General features: G+C 41.8%; 1 protein-coding gene across 2 annotated transcripts in view; it reads left to right on the plus strand.

The window, feature by feature from the left end:
* Positions 1 to 16376, plus strand: part of opcml (opioid binding protein/cell adhesion molecule-like) — a 641537-nt gene that overhangs the window by 509152 nt on the left and 116009 nt on the right. For both annotated transcript variants that reach the window (XM_079651662.1, XM_079651661.1), the window contains one exon: positions 275 to 400. In XM_079651662.1, the coding sequence (XP_079507788.1) occupies positions 275 to 400 (126 nt within the window). The remainder of the gene's footprint in view (positions 1 to 274; positions 401 to 16376) is intronic.

The following is a 16376-nucleotide window of genomic DNA, read 5'->3' on the forward strand; positions in this document are numbered from 1 at the left end:
CAGGGAGATGAAATGGTATCTTACTCTAAATCAGTCTGATGCTTGTCTAATGGGCGGTGTGGCAGGATACAGGATGAAGAAAATCAATCATGTATAACACCACAGCGAGCCGAGGACTGTCAAGTTTGTCAGCTAATTTCATGCTAATTGAGTCCCCAACCTGGGGTTATTTTTAACCTCATCACTGTTCTGATCACGCTGAATAGCGAGCCCTTTGCTCACGTGTCATTAATTAAGCAAAAAACATCAATCATGATTCTCTTTCTCCCCTCAGTACCCGCCAAGATCACCAACATATCGAAGGACGTCACGGTGAACGAGGGCAGCCCGGTCAGTCTGATGTGTCTGGGGGTGGGCCGGCCCGAGGCCAACGTCATCTGGAAGCATCACTCCCCAAGCGGTAAGCCGCAAGGTTTTCTTTTCAAATGTATATTTATTCCTCAGTCTTAAAGTTGTCTTTTAAGTAAGACATATTTAAAAATAATAGGTTTGGTTCATACAGGTTGAAAAATAAGATTAAGAGCAAAATCCAGATATTTCTGTTTGCTGAAACAGGAACAGGATCTGCGACTTTGTAGTTGGTGGGAAAGGAAATCTTATTTTTTCTGATGCTTGGAAAATCTGTGTTTTGGTGCATTTGTATGTTATCTATTTATAAATTCTTGGCCCAGCTGGGTTACTCTGCAATGTGTTTTTTTCATACATGTTCATCATTTTCTATTCAAACTGTGAAAGGTTAATTCAGGAATTTCACTGCAACAGCATTACCTCGGTGTTGAGGTGACTGAACCCCCCCTCCTACACACACCTCCACTGCTTGCTTCACATGAGTATTCGCCTACGTCCATATCAGCCATTTACCTCCAGCGGGTTATGAATGTGTAGCTTTTGTGTTAACATATCCACCATTATGATGGATCATGCCCGGCTCTAATCTATTGACTAAGGCTGTGTTTCCTTTTCAACTTGGTGGATTGAAGGGGTTGAAACGGCTCAACCTGTGGCCTGACAGGAACCAACTCCAATCCAGCATGATTTGGCTGGAGGCCCCGCTGCTTTAGTCTGTTCTGTCCCGGCCTGAAGGAGAGCCAAGAAGCTTTGTGTGCCTGTGTGTGTGTGCATGTGTGTGTGTTCTGTGTTCTAATTGTGTCGGCTGCACGCCTCCCACTGAGCTTTCAGTGGTGTGAGTCATGCGCTGCCTCTCTGTAGGATCAGATGTTCAGCCTCCAACATGAATGCTCACAGCCCAGCTGTTCCTCTCCTCCTCTCCTCTTCTCCAGCCAGCAGAGTATGGTTCCCGCAGCCCAGTGGCTCTCCTGCACCCCAGCATCCACATCTCCAACTGTCTATTTATGGGTTACCCAGTTTTTACTTTGATTTTCCCACAAAACATTTTTCAAAGTGTGAATTGTAATCACATTCAAGGGTCAGTCTTAATGAATGATACACACCCACCAGCCAGATGGTGTCATTAGCTCTGACTGTGAACTTGGTTACCTCCCTCTGGGGCTCTGAGTGTGATATTTTTGATAAACATAGAATTTGGCACTTGTTTACCACTTAAAAGCTAAAATGATCCCCTTTAATATTGTTATGTTTCACTCCAATATTAGCTACTGCAATTAATGTGTTGCTAAATGTGGATACAAGTTGCATTACGTAATGATCGGCTTTTACTGCTGATATCCTGTTCAGCAAAGTGACAAGGTAAGGACAGAGGGAAAGAAACTGAAGGGCAGTAGTGTTATGAATGGCATTAGGGACATACATTTATATTTTTTAAATAGATAAAATAAATGGGTTAATTTGTTGTTGAGTTGTTTGAAATTGTTTTAAAGCACCTTGGTTGATGAGCATGACTATGAACACAGTGTGTGGGTTCCAATAAAGGCAATAATGTAAAAACAGTAGAACGTAAGAAGTCCCTAACATCCCTGAGGCACAGCAGCAGAGGAGGGGCACATGGAGCAACTAAATCACACTTGAAAATACAGGTATCTGTTGTCAGGGAGCTGTTATTGTGTGTGTGTGTGTGTGTGTGTGTGTGTGTGTGTGTGTGTGTGTGTGTGTGTGTGTGTGTGTGTGTGTGTGTGTGTGTGTGTGTGTGTGTGTGTGTGTGTGTGTGTGTGTGTGTGTGTGTGTGTGTGTGTGTGTGTGTCTGTGTGTGTGTGTGTGTGTGTGTGTGTGTGTGTGTGTGTGTGTGTGTGTGTGTGGGGGGGGGGGGGGGATGTTTGGGCAGCCAAAGACCTTCTCACTGGCAGTCACAATCTTAAAGACTTTTTCCTGCAGTGGCATTTTCCTGACTTGTTCCTCAGCGTTTGCTTTTCATGTTTGTCACCAGCGATAGAGGACTACTCCTTCAGAGGATAGTTGTTGTGTCTGTTTGTACAACACTGAAGAGAGCAGTGTTCTTCCTGAGTTAAAAACAACTCATTGTTATATTTTACGAACCACTCCCCTTTTAAACTGTATTCTTGTTTTACTGTCATATAGTATCCCATAACTGTTTTTCATTTATTCTCTTATTTTTTTTATAACTATAATGATGTTATATATTGTTATATAATGATGAATGTGCCTTGGAAATAATCTTTTACATAATAATTGCATTCACTGAACACAGGAAATTACAATCCTGCCGTCCTCTCTAGTGTCATGATGAGGTTCAAGTAAAACACGGTTATTATATCCAGGGGTGCACATCACTTTTTGAGTGAGTTACTCAGATGAGTACCAGGAGACAGCGTTTGGTACTCACCCCACACGAAGCGTGGTCCTCCTCAGTGTCTCCTTCACTGTCCTCTATTTACACTTCTTGCTAGATGATGAAGATGATGAAGATGCACCTCTCAGTCTCTTTTTCAGCCTCCGATTTGCTTTCTCCAAAACGTGTTGCCAAAACTGTGAAGTCCTTACATTTCCTGAGGCCAAGTTGAAGGATCAAATACTAAGAAATGATCACATGACTTGAAGTCACATCTGATTTCAGATGTGGGAAGTTACTAACTTATTCAAGTACTGTACTTAAGTACAATTTTGAGATATTTGTACTTTACTTGACTTTGATGCTACTTTGCACTTCTACCCCACTACAGTTCAGAGGTATATGGTGTACTTTTCCTCCACTACATGTATTTAATGCTTTTAGTGCCTTTACAGATGTGGATGAATGATGTGAAATATAATCAATTGTTAAATCAGACTTTAGTTCCACCTGGAGTAAATCCACAAGCTACCCTGCAGTATACAAAGTCATTCAAACTAGCTGCACCTTTACCAGCTTTGAGAACACTTTCATGATCAATCATTATAAAACATATCATATCTATTATTCTGAAATGGACCAATCTGCACAATGAGTACTTTTACTTTTGGTAGGCTACTTTAACTATATTTTGATAATACTTTTCTACTTTTACTTGAGTAATATTTTGAATGCAGGACTTTTACTGTAACAGAGTATTCCTACACAACATCTGAGTACTTCTTCCACCTCTGTCTGATTTCAAACTCTTCCATTAACACCCTGAGTAAGTTTGCAACTGTGTGTTTCACTCCACTTTGGTGTAAATAAAACTGCAGCAGCTTGACCACAGAGTGTGAACATTGTGATCAGCTGATTTTGCGCAGTTCTCCAGGGTGTGCACGGGGCACAGAATGTGCACAGGGGAGTCTACCGCTGCAGCCAGTTGGCGGAGATTTGGCACAATTCTGTTGTTCATACTGACGTTAACCCTGTCTGTGCACACGGTGAACAACTCTGTTGTCCGGTGATCTAAGCCTCTGCCTCCTGTAAAGCTTCACAGGTCCGTCGATTATGTCCTGCAGTCAGCAGCACCAGTTCAATCAGTCATAGAAATTCAGAAGATTTTTAGCCGGGAGCAAAACGGCAACGTGCTGCTTAATGTCTTTACGCCACTGGTCAGGAACATGAGCACATGCACTGCAGCAGCTCAGAGAGGCCTCCACTTTCACTGTGAACAAAAAGTGACAAGTTACATGGGGAAATTGGCTCCATTGAAGAAATATGGACATTCTGAAACAATGTTGCACTGCCTAATTACAGCCCGGAGTTTGTTAACAAAATCAAAACTGAGTTGTTTTCCGATTTCCCCCCACCCCTCACCATTGAATCTTGTTTCCCCCGCACAAATTAGGTGAGGCCCTGAAGCCTCCACAGTTTATGCAAATAAATCCTGCAGTACAGATGGTGAAACGAGTAAAAGTTGTGCGGGGGAGGGGCAGCCGATAAATGTGTAGCTCTTTGGAAGCTAACTTAAAGTCAATTTAAGCTTCACCTTTATTTTTTACACTGCAAGACTCAGTCCTCATTTCAGCTCAGTGGGGAGTACATAAATTATTCAGCAGTGTCCACTGAATCTCTGGCTGCTGGCCACTAAAAGGATTAGAAGATATATGGTTGAGGGAAAAGTTTATTTAGGCGACAATGCTTTATGGATCCCTTCGACCCATTTAGACTCATTAAAGTGGAGAGGTTGTGAATGTAATCGCTCTCATATGTCAGTTTGTGTCTCTGCTTTTCAAATAGCTGTGGAAGATGGATTGGATGTGTGCTGTCCTTTGGAATCACTGAGCGTTATTGTTATTTCATATCTGTTACAGTATAAAACAAACACTGACATAACTCCAGTTGTATTTTCGTGTTACAGGAACCAGAGGTGGGAGTAAGTCCTACATGTGCAAGTCATGAGCAAGTCTCAAGTCTTGACTTACAAGTATCAAGCAAGTCCCAAGTCACTGTGGTGAGAGTCAAGCAAGTCAAGTCAAGTCATTGCTCAGGTCAAGCAAGTCAAGTCAAGTCATTCAAAATTCTGATGAATAAGCCCAGTTTCTGCATTAAATCAGTTAAAAGACAGTGGTTATGAAAATGGATTCAACCCACACTATGATCTTCATTACATACAGTTAATCATTTGAAATCTAATTTAGACCGATGACAATCATATTAGATTCATATTAAGCCTAGAACTGCAGGCAATATAGCTAGGACTCAATCGAAAAGTCTGTTCAAAAAGGCAGAATTCCAGGTAAGAAGATCAGATATGGCATTTGCCATGACACATATTTAATTTAAATTTCTGTTAACACTAGAACTGCCATCAGCGTCAGCGTCAGCACCTCTCTCTCTCTCTCTCTCTCTGTCTCTCTCTGTCTCTCTCTCTCTCTCTCTCTCTCTCTCTCTCTCCTGACAGCCCGTCAGTATCGGGGTTAGTCAAAATGAATCTCTTGGCGGTTCTAGTGTTCATTTATCGTTTTGCCTTCTCTTTGCTTAATCGATTTGAAACCAAGTCTGACTTAACTTAAACTTAACGTTAGCTTTCTAGCTAACACAACACAGGCACCAGCGACGTGCAGTCAGGGGAGGCAGGGGAGGCAGAGCCTCACCTGTCATACTCCAATGTAACGGGAAAACAACTAAAGAAAAACTAAATAGTAATAATAATAAAATGTCTCCACTGATCTGTGTTGTAAGTGTGATTTATGTATGATTCCAATCGCTTTTTAAAGTCAAAATCAGCAAATTTGCCGAACTCCGCTACAACTACGGGTAGCGATGAGAAGTGAGGCAGGGACGAGCTCTGCCTCTCGTAAACCCACAGTAACTTGCTGAAGCACGGGCAATAATTTAACGCGGGCACTTATTTTGTGAGCGCGCTCAAGCCAGTTACTGTGGGGTGAGGTGAGGCACAGATGAGCTCTGCCTCACCTCAGAATGCGTCACCCCACAGAAACTGGCTGGAGCGCGGGCACTAAGCCAAGCCTGTTACCATCTCACTGTGAGTCACAAATGTAATGTTTGTAGATCCCTTTATTACATTTATCCTCACCATCCATAGTCTCTAAATAACTTATTTAACGTATATATGATATTTAGGCTCGTTGGTCTCATCATATAACGGCAATGAAAAAAGCAGCAGGAGAGGCAGCCATAACCTCTGCCGCACTGAAAGGGGCGCACGTGAGCCCACAGGTTCTTGTTGCTACTGTTATTCAGAGACGGTAGACACAAACAACAAACTAGACTTTTGAAACTACAGGAAGATAAGGAGGACTTTTACAAAAAAGTAATAGAGATGGTTGTCCAGAAGGATAGCATGGACTTCATCTTCAAGTCAAGGTAAGACCACAATTGTAATGAAAATGGGATCTTACCAAGAGAGAACAATCCAATATTTAGATTTTGGGTATCCTTTTGTTGAACGGTCTGTTTAAAATGAATCGAAGCATCAGACTAAAAAAGCTTTTGAAAATAACCGAATATTTCGATTAAGGTCAAAATATAATATTTGTAAATCTGACTCTGAAAGTGTCAGTGCCTCACCAGCCATGAACCTCACCGCACGTCACTGACAGGCACGCACCTTTTTGTAGTGACGAATTAAGTTGGATGTTGTGGTGGTCGTGTCACCGATCTTTATGCTGCAGACCCTGCATACTGCTGTTCTCTTCTTATTAGCGTCATCAACAAAATAATCCTTGAATCCAAACTTGACTATTTGTAGAGTAACGCTAGCCGCTGCCATGTTAACTGACACTCCTGCCGTCTAGTGGGTTGCCAGGTTTGCGCGCATGCTGCTGTAATCACCCTATCACGTTTCGAAAAAACTAAACGGAATATCTCAATACAAAAACAAACGCAAATATTTAATTTTAAACAGTCAAGTCCTTTCAAGTCATCTGTCTCAAGCTTAAAGAGCCTGTGACACGAGTTTCCCCCATCATCCAAACCCATCAATTAGAGTAAATATTGTCCCCTTGAAAACCGTTACTGAACTGATTTTGGATATTTGTACTTTGATAACCATTAATCTGCCCTTCAATGTTGACCATTTTCTGGATCTTCTCGGGGATTCTTCAAGTCCTGCCAAATTATGTGTGACGTCATTGCGGGCACAGCGCTCCAGCTGCACCGTTCAAGATCCCAGCATCTGCATGTAAACCTGATGTAAACGCACGATGACGCACACAACAGCAAGCTCAGACAGCGATGACAGTTTAATTTTGAACGTGTCTGAGAGCTCATATGAGGCTGAAGGATCGGTTTATGTTGTATCTGTTAGAAGTTTAGGAATTAGGTGCGTCAATATGGGCGATCATACGGTCATGTAGCCAGTGGTGGACTGGGACTAAAAATCATCCCGGGACTCTCGACCGGCCCACTTCGGTACCGCTAGTAAATTGTCAACGGGGGGAGTGGGGGATGTGCTAGTGACTTATCCGACCGGCCCACTTCGGTACCGGCCCATCGGGATTCGTCCCGATGGCCAGTCCGCCACTGCACCCAGCCCAGCCCACGTAAACGGGGGGAGCCTCGCTGCGGGGAAACGGTGGACCTAGTGTTCCGATCGGAGTGGGCATAATAATAATAATCCGTGCATTTTATCCATTAATTTCCCCAACATTGTGGTAAAAAAAAACACACGTTTAATCCATGTTGGTGTACTACAACTACAAAAAGCATCGGTTTGTTTTCTCATCAGGAAATGCAGATCGGCTCAAACAAACGATTTTTAAATCATCATTCTCACGATCATTTAATCTATCATATGTTCGCCGAATTGACATGAAAGCACTAATAAATGTAGTTTCATCCACTTGAGTTTACAACTACAAAAATAATCAATTTGTTTTTATATCACATCCGACGGGAGGAAATTCAGCAGCTCTCACTACCGATTTTTAATCCTAATTTAATCATCATCTTCACCACGATCATTTATGTTTATGTTTGCCGAATTGACATGAAAGCACTGACAAATATGAATATACTGTGGTCAACTTCATTAAAACGTTATTAACGTGCCTAAACTCAGTAATTCACCATTTCTACGCATGACAACACACTTTGTCCGTGTTTGGCTCTCTCGCCGCACAGTGAAGCGTTCCCGCATTGACGTCACTTACGGCTTCCCCCAAAACTTCAAATGAGTCGAAGGAATTTCCCCGCGATGTTCGAAATTATTGATATTGAACCTGCGACCCAAGTTTTTCATCTCCGACCTTGTCAGATATTGTACATTCAATAAATGAAGAACAAAGAATTATTAAATAAAACTGAATTTGTGTGATTATACTAAATGATTTTCAAATAAACACCACTGCATATTTACAACTGTTACACATGCTGAAGTAACGCAAATGTTTCAAACTTGGGATCAATAAAGTATAGCTTATCTTAAGATGATCGATGGCTACTGCCATATTTGCAAAATGTGCCTCTGAACCTTGACAAGTGCATGTTTCAGACTTATCAATGAACAACAGGAGGGGTCACAAACATAAGACCAGCTGTTAAATAAAGGTCTTCTGACCTTAGCTGGCATGTGGGTATACTAATGCTGCCCATTATGGGCACAAGCAATTTTCACTCATTTATTAATTATATGTTTTAAATGTGAGTGTTTTTACCTATCCCATAAACCTCCAGGGATGTAGACAGTTTAATACTGGCAACTTCTTATTATGGGAGATACGAAAACGTCTTTTAAAACTACAATTCCCAGCAGAGACGTGCCATAGAAGTTAAACATGTTGCGAAACACACAATAGCCAGCATGTGTAGTTCTGGGGACGGGGTGGGGGAGGGGGGACAGGGTGGACCCATTCAAATCCAGTTTGAACAGTCTGCCGTGGTTCCATCCCATTTCAAAGTGCTCGTCGACGCTCGGCATAACCCTCGGCGCACACTCAAACATCCAATCACAGAGCTTGAGGACTATCACAGGGTTTGATAAGCGAAGCGGAGAGAATACTTACTTCCGGGTGTAAAATTCTCTAAAGCAACTAGGCTACTATGAGCTGCTCCGACACTCGGTCCTGACGGACTCCAACTTGTGTTTATTAACCAAACAAATAAATAAACACAAGGATAATTATGTGTTATTGTTGAGTAAATAACAGTGTGTGGTTTAGAAAAGAATACAAAATTAGAAGGAAAAAACGATGAAACAATGCAGATTTCAGTAGCATATTGTTTATTGTTTATTATAACTTAGTACTTTTTTAGCATATTGTTGTGTTGTTTGTTTATTATATTATAACTTAGTACTTTTTTAACGCATTTAAGATATGCAACACTAAGCTGCCTGTTGCTCTTTCCTGCTGTAACGCTGCAAATTTCCCCTCTGTGGGACTAATAAAGGTATTCTGATTCTGATTCTGAGCCCCTACTCTCCCAATAACTGACGGCAACAAAAGTCCTACATTATTCAATTAAAATAAAGAAGTAAAAACAATGAGTGTGGCTTGATATCGAGTAAGAAAAAGGTTGATAAATGCTGTGAGAATGGATCTGCGGGTAGCATTCGCTCACGATCTCAAGTCGTCTAGAACAGGGGTTCCCAAAGTGCGGGAAGGTGAGCCTCCCCTCAGAGAACATAATCACAGCCGCGCCCCCCCTCCCAATTATTATTGCTATTATTATTATTGTTGTTGTTGCTATAATGCAGGGGTATTCAATTGCATTTCAAAGAGGTCCAGTGAGAGAAAATGTTATAAAATGCTCTGTTTTCGCTACCTTTCTCTTTTTTGATTGGCTGAGCGTCACCTCCTTAAAACATTAAATAATAGCTTTTTTAAACTTCTTTATCTTTATGTGTTAAAAATGTTGAGGTTAAAGATGGCAGCTTCCTCATACGTTGCACTCGGAGAGAAATAGTTGAGACGGAGAAGTCTTTAGCAGCAGGGAGGAGTAACGTTTCACCAATGTTGTGAGGTTTACCTGCCTTAGCTATCCGTAACGCCTGTCGGTATGATGCTTCGGTTGCCGTTGTATTCACAGTGCTAAATGTGTCAATGACATTTTTCTGTGACTGTAATTCCTTGAGCTTCCGGTCCAAAAACTCCTGTGGCTTGGTCACCAAACATGGGTGTTTCGTCTCAATATGACGCCGGAGTTTACATGGTCTCATACTGTCATTAGCTAGCACCTCGTTGCAGATAACACACTGTGGAGTGTCATCAGGACCGGTCCATGAAAATCCTAGCTTTCTGACAGACGCTGTCTCCTCTCTCACTTTAGGTAACTTCACTAAAAATCTATCCATATTTTGCCACTCGCATACATTTAGCTGAAGTGAACTAGCTAGATTTCACTGTTTCTCTTTATTTTTTTCTGGCGGCTGCGCCTCCCTTGAAGCTCTCTGGCGCCCCCCAGGGGAGGCGCGCCTCACACTTTGGGAACCCCTGGTCTAGAACATACGTTTAGGGAGCTCTATAGAAGCCTATGGACATCCCGGAAAGTTGAAAATGTATGCTAAGGGCCCCTCCCCCTTGCGTTGGAAAAAGCCGACACGGCCGCCCCCTTCTTGCGTTGGAAAAAGCCGACACAGGGGACTTGACATAACGTCAACATAGGCCGACCTGGGAGTGAGGATGTGTTGATAAGTCCCATGATCACCGACGTCATCAACAGCTCCCTCAAGGCTCGTCATGTTCCATCTGCTCTTAAAACTGCCGTCATCAGACCCCTTCTAAAAAAAAACACCTTAGACCCAGATGTCCTTGCCAACTACAGGACCATCTCCAACCTCCCATTTCTAGCCAAGGTGCTGGAAAAAGTAGTTGCCGCCCAGGTTGAGGACCATCTCCAACTAAACGGCCTCTATGAGAACTTCCAGTCCAGTTTCCGTTCCGCCCACAGCACTGAAACAGCTCTGGTCAGCATTTGACACTGTCGACCATAACATCCTCCTTCAGACTCTCTGACTCCGCCCTGAGTTGGTTCCAGTCCTACTTGTCTGGTAGAACAGAGTATGTCTCCTTGGGAGGTGCGAGGTCCCAGACACACACACCCTGCCTTCGATTAAACTTTTGTTGCTTTTGTTTCTTTTTATAATATAGCACATGTAATATATAATAATAATAATAATAATATAATAATTGCACCTTGGGATTGCTTTTATCAATGCAAGGTGCTTTTCAAAAAAATATATATTATTATTATTACATGTTCCTATGAGACTTACTTATTTGGGATTTATCCATGGTTAGCTAACAGAGGCTGAGATATGATATCTGCAGGCATAACGTGACCGTGTGGCGCGTATTTGAGTTGTCGTGGACTAATAATATTTTTGGGTTATTTCATTGTCGCAGTATCAACTTAAACTCAAACACAATAAGTGTTGCCTTTCAAAGACTGTCCACTGTGAAATAAATAAATAAAAATAATAATAATAATAATAATGACTGCATTTCCAATTTATTGTTACGCGCTCCCCTCTTATGTTCTCCTTCTCTTCACTTCACTCTTCACATCGTTTTGTTATTTTTGGCCAGTCCTCCAGACTTGTCCCATTTGAGTTAGTGTGTTTTAAAACATTTTGAATGAAATCATGTTGTTTTTGTAAATTTGATCGGCTTGGCGTTTGAAATCTATGTTGCGGGTCACAATGTAAGGCACAAATGTTGTTTATAATGCTGTTGTCATAACAGTTATTTATTGACAAAGCAGGGAGCCAATAGGCATAAATGCATATGGCACTGACTTTTTTAACATTTTAATTTTAGATTTTGACCACTGACAAATAAATCCAAATGCCAATCATGCTAATCGTAGGCGGTGTTGAGCCGGATTGAGAAAACCACAGCAGCACACACCAATGTTGTCAATTTGTGATTCGTCTCCTGATGAGACATTCAGCTGAATGTTAAAATGCATGGAACACAATGGCTGTGATGTTTCCTTCCAATAAAAACAATTTGTGCATTGCCTGCTGACAATGGCGAATCATTTATTTATTAGAGTAGAACAACAATGGTGTGCAGGAGAAATGATCCTTAGAAAAATCACAAAACGATTGTAACTTCACACTGTGCCACCCACATTGGAAAAAAACAAATGTATTCTGCCTTTAAAAAAGGAAGACTTGTTAGGTGGCAAGTTCTTATATTCAAGTATATGTAGTCGGTTTCAAGCATACAGCTTCAATGTCCTAGCGCCATTACAAGTGTGTAAACATTGAAAACAAGTATTGGAGCTGGCAGCACGGTTTAAGGAGAAAATAGTCTAACTCTGCTCATGGTTTACCTACACAGGTGTCCAACACAATGACAAGCCCAATCACATGGAAATAAAGCAAGATACAATAACAGACAGGCCTACTTCGTGCTCTGTGTTCACAGCAAAAAATGTAAGTGACTCCTCATTGCTGACACATGCAGGGGGGTTGAACACTTGGTATCAGGTTTGTATGAGATATTGTGGCCTTTGTTTACCAGTGATTCCAGAAAGAAATATGTGCATTTATTCATTTGGCTGAGCATTTGGCTACAATGTTGCTGGAGCATTATTCAATGTGCTGGAGACATCCCATGCTTTATCTCGTGAAAAGTAACTGTCAGTCTATGTTTTGTAGCCATTGTACTAAACAAGCTTAAAAAGGTAAACGTGTAAAGATATGTCTAATATAAGGTGATTATGAACACAGTAATAGCAAAAGTTAAAACCCATATGGCGGTTATATTTTGGCTTGGATGAGAAAAATATGAAAACAAATATATATAGAAGGATTTAAATGTAGTGTCAATGCTTTTGAGCCTGTTATTCAGGAAGTTTGGGTACACAATAAACTGTATACAAATTCACTGGGCTTTCCACTGACTGTGCAGAGAAGGACATCGTTATCAAGGTTACAGAGCTAAACAACAGAAACTATATATTATTTTGACGCATTTTAATGGAACAACATAAGGCAATTCCTCACACACAGAGCCAAGTGTTATGCTGTGATTTTGTACAACAACTAGGTTGTCAGCAGCTACAAATGCCAGCCGTAATTTCAAATGTCATCATGTTTATTTGGGATTATCAGGAAGCAGTTACTGAACTGTATTAACATCTAAATCAGTAGAGTTTTAGTCGCCCAACATTATCCTTAAGAGGCGGGGGAATACATAAGAGATTAGATTATCGGAGAACAGAGATGAAAGGCAAAATAAGGCATGCAAGGGCTAACATAGTTACATGTTTGTTCCCTGTAGAGCAGGGGTTTTCAAAGTGTGGGTAGGTGAACCTCCCCTCAGAGAACATAAGAACAGCCGCGCCCCCCCTCCCAATTATTATTGCTGTTATTATTATTATTATTACTATTATTATTATTGTTGTTGTTGCTATAATGTAGGGATATTCAATTGCATTTCAAAGAGGTCCAGTAAGAGAAAATGTAATTAAATGCTCTGTTTTCGCTGTCTACCTTCCGCCATTTGAAATTACTCCGACTGTTTCTCTCGTCTTGTCTCGTCTCTGTGTGTGTATGTTTCAATCTATCGTGCTGACTGCACCAATTTGATTGGCTGAGTAGCGTCACCTCCTTAAAACCTTAAACAATAACTTTTTAAAACCTTTTTATTTTTTTGTTTTAAACATATTGTATAAAACTCCCCCACTACTTGGACTATTCCTTGCACCCCTCTAGAATAAGCCCGAATGGTCTCAACCATATTGCATCAGTAACGTGCACTTGTTATTATAACAAGATCGCAAGGACACTGGTAGCGATCGGAAAATTGAGTGTTGTTCAGTTTGTGTGTTGTGGAACATGCGTGTCCGTGCATGAAAATATACCACACACCCAATTACAATTGCATGTTCAATTCACTACCCTGGAAGTTAATACAGTTGTTAAAGTTGGAACAGCCTGTGGACAGCCGTTCTTCCTTGCATGTCAGTCGCCTACACCTTCTTACAGAGGACAGGCACATCTAGCTGCAGCACGACCCGTATATTTCCGCACGCCGTGTTCTCAAGACATATTTTTTTTAACATTTTCAACATGGTGGATAAATCCTTATATGCTCCCGGCAACACACTGAACGTCAACTTTGCCTCCTTATTACACTCACCCCTACTTTAGTGGGAACAATGATTCTGCGTCTTTGATGCACACAGGAATAAACGCAGATCATACTCTGGCTGCAGCCTTTACCGGTACTTGCTTTTGATCAAAGTCAATGCGGAAAACCTGCACTCGTCTCACACAGGTAGGTGGAGGTGAAGGGAATGAGCACTTTTACAGCCTTTTTGGCGAGGTGGGGGAACTCGGTCTCCACAGACAGCCACAAGTGGGCAAGTGTTACTTTACTCGTCTTTTTCTCGTTATTTTGTGTTTCACGCTGCGCCTCCTCTGAAGCTCTCTGGCGCCCCCCAGGGGAGGCGCGCCTCACACTTTGAAAACCGCTGCTGTAGAGCAAACAATTTACTTCCCATCAGTGGCAGCCGGCCCATAGGGGCGCTAGGGGCGCCGCCCCACCTCTTCCCACATACAATTTGTATTTATTTTTTAAATATTAAATAAAAATAAAAAAAAGTAAAAGAACATATATTAAAAAAATATATATATTTTATATTTTTAATGAACAAGGTAAATATCATACAATTGGTATCAGTAAAGTGTATAATCTACAATAAAATCTTGTTTAAAATTGTGTTACGATGTCTAAAGTTACTGATAAGTCACATGTTTCCTGCCTGGCCTTGCCCTTGGCATTAGTTTATCATTACGGGGCGCTGCCCCCGAGCCAAACAGCAGCAACCAGCACGTTGCAAAAGTCTCAATAGTAAACTGTGCCGCCGAAACATAATTTCAGCCAATCAGCGCCGTCAAATATTTTGGTCACGAGGGCGCTCACAGCTCTGTTGCTTACGTGCGTTGACGTGAGTTGTTTTTTAGACTCGTGAGGAACTGGGGTAGTATCTATAGTAACGCAGTGTAGGCGGAGCCGTGACGTCATCTTCAATGAGCTCCCCAGAAAAACGACACAGCCGTTAGCATGGGCGCGGGAAGGGGGGTGCTGAGGGCGCTGCAGCACCCCCTAGCGGCAGGCAGGGGGGTGCGGATCTCCCCTGTCTGAATTATTATTTGACGGTTATTGCTGCTCCCGCTGTGCATAATCGGTGTAATATGTAGCCAATAAATTCCACATTGTTGGTAAAATAATATTTTGGCCTGCCCCGAATGTTTTTTCTGTAGCCCCGGACAATTCTACCTCAATAATATAATACATTAACGGTGCTTTACGTGAACCTCATCAAGACACTAGAAAGGACGGCAGGAATGTAATTTCCCGTGTTCAGTGAATGCAACAGAGGCAAGACACCAGACCAATCAGAGAGTTGCATGGAAATAAAAGTGTGCTTGTGTCATTCAAGCTCGCGGCTCTGTGTGTGTGCGGAAATAGCGCATTTACTGTGTGTGAGAGAGGGGGAGAGAGAGAGGGACCGGTGCCAGCAGCAGGGACCGTGTTGTTAGCATCTGGTTAGCTAGCTGCACTAACGGACATACGGAGCTGTTTGTTCCACAACAAGCTGGAGGAGAGCTCTCCTCTCAGACTGAGAGGCTCAGGTGAGCTAAAGGACTCTCTGAGTGTTTCGATAGTTAACTTTAGTCTAAGTTATCTCAGTGGGTCTCAAACGGTTTGGTCAAAAATTATTCAAAAGATTATTTCCGCGGCACACCTTCATATGATCATTATAGTTATAAAAAAAATAAGAGAATAAAGGAAAAACAGTTATGAAATACTATATGGCAGTAAAACAAGAATACAGTTTGAAAGGGGAGTGATTGGTAAAATATCCATAAAGAAAAAGAACATCTGCTTACAGTTGTGTTTCATCTGGGTGTTGAGAGATGTATCCATAGATCTCTTAATGTTGCTCTCAAAGTGCACCAGATTGATGCTTTAAACTTCAATATTTAAAAATAATCTTCCCGGGGGAGCATCCCCCCTGACCCCCCTAGAGGAGGTGAGGTCCGCTCCCCACTCGTAAAAAATAGCACTTTACCCCTGCCTATATGCCGTGAGCTGATTATCGAGCCTTCATTGTAACAGTTGCGGGTTTACTGTGTGTTTGCGTGTGGGGAGTTTTTTTGTGCGTGCTCTATAGTGCCCGTAATAGTGTTCACTGGAGTCCAGCACCTCAGCACCCCCACTCAAAATACCTTCCCGCGCCTCTGGCCGTTAGCTCTTAGCACTCAGAGCTCACAGCTCTTCATATCTGTTCAGAAACAAGACAAAAGTTAAACAAGTACAAACCACATACTGTCTGTGTCATGGCGAATACAGTCGCTGGTTTATTTATGTCTGTATAGGCCGTTGTTGTGAGTTTGGACGGTCGGAGCATTTACAACGTTAGCTTAGCCAAATCTCTATTACAAAACACGCATTTTAAAAGGTTTTTCGCCTACCGTCTGTCTGCAGACTTGTCAAAGCCTTAAGTCATGGTTTTTACTATCCGGTATCAGTATGTTGTTACTTCGGCATCATTTTGAAACATGTATTACAATTAAATCACGGTCAAATATGTTCATCTTGTTGTAGTTGTAGCCCCCTTGACAGCGATTCTCTCTCTAGTT

The sequence above is a fragment of the Notothenia rossii genome (assembly GCF_949606895.1).
Source record: "Notothenia rossii genome assembly, chromosome: 9".
NCBI lineage: Eukaryota > Metazoa > Chordata > Actinopteri > Perciformes > Nototheniidae > Notothenia > Notothenia rossii.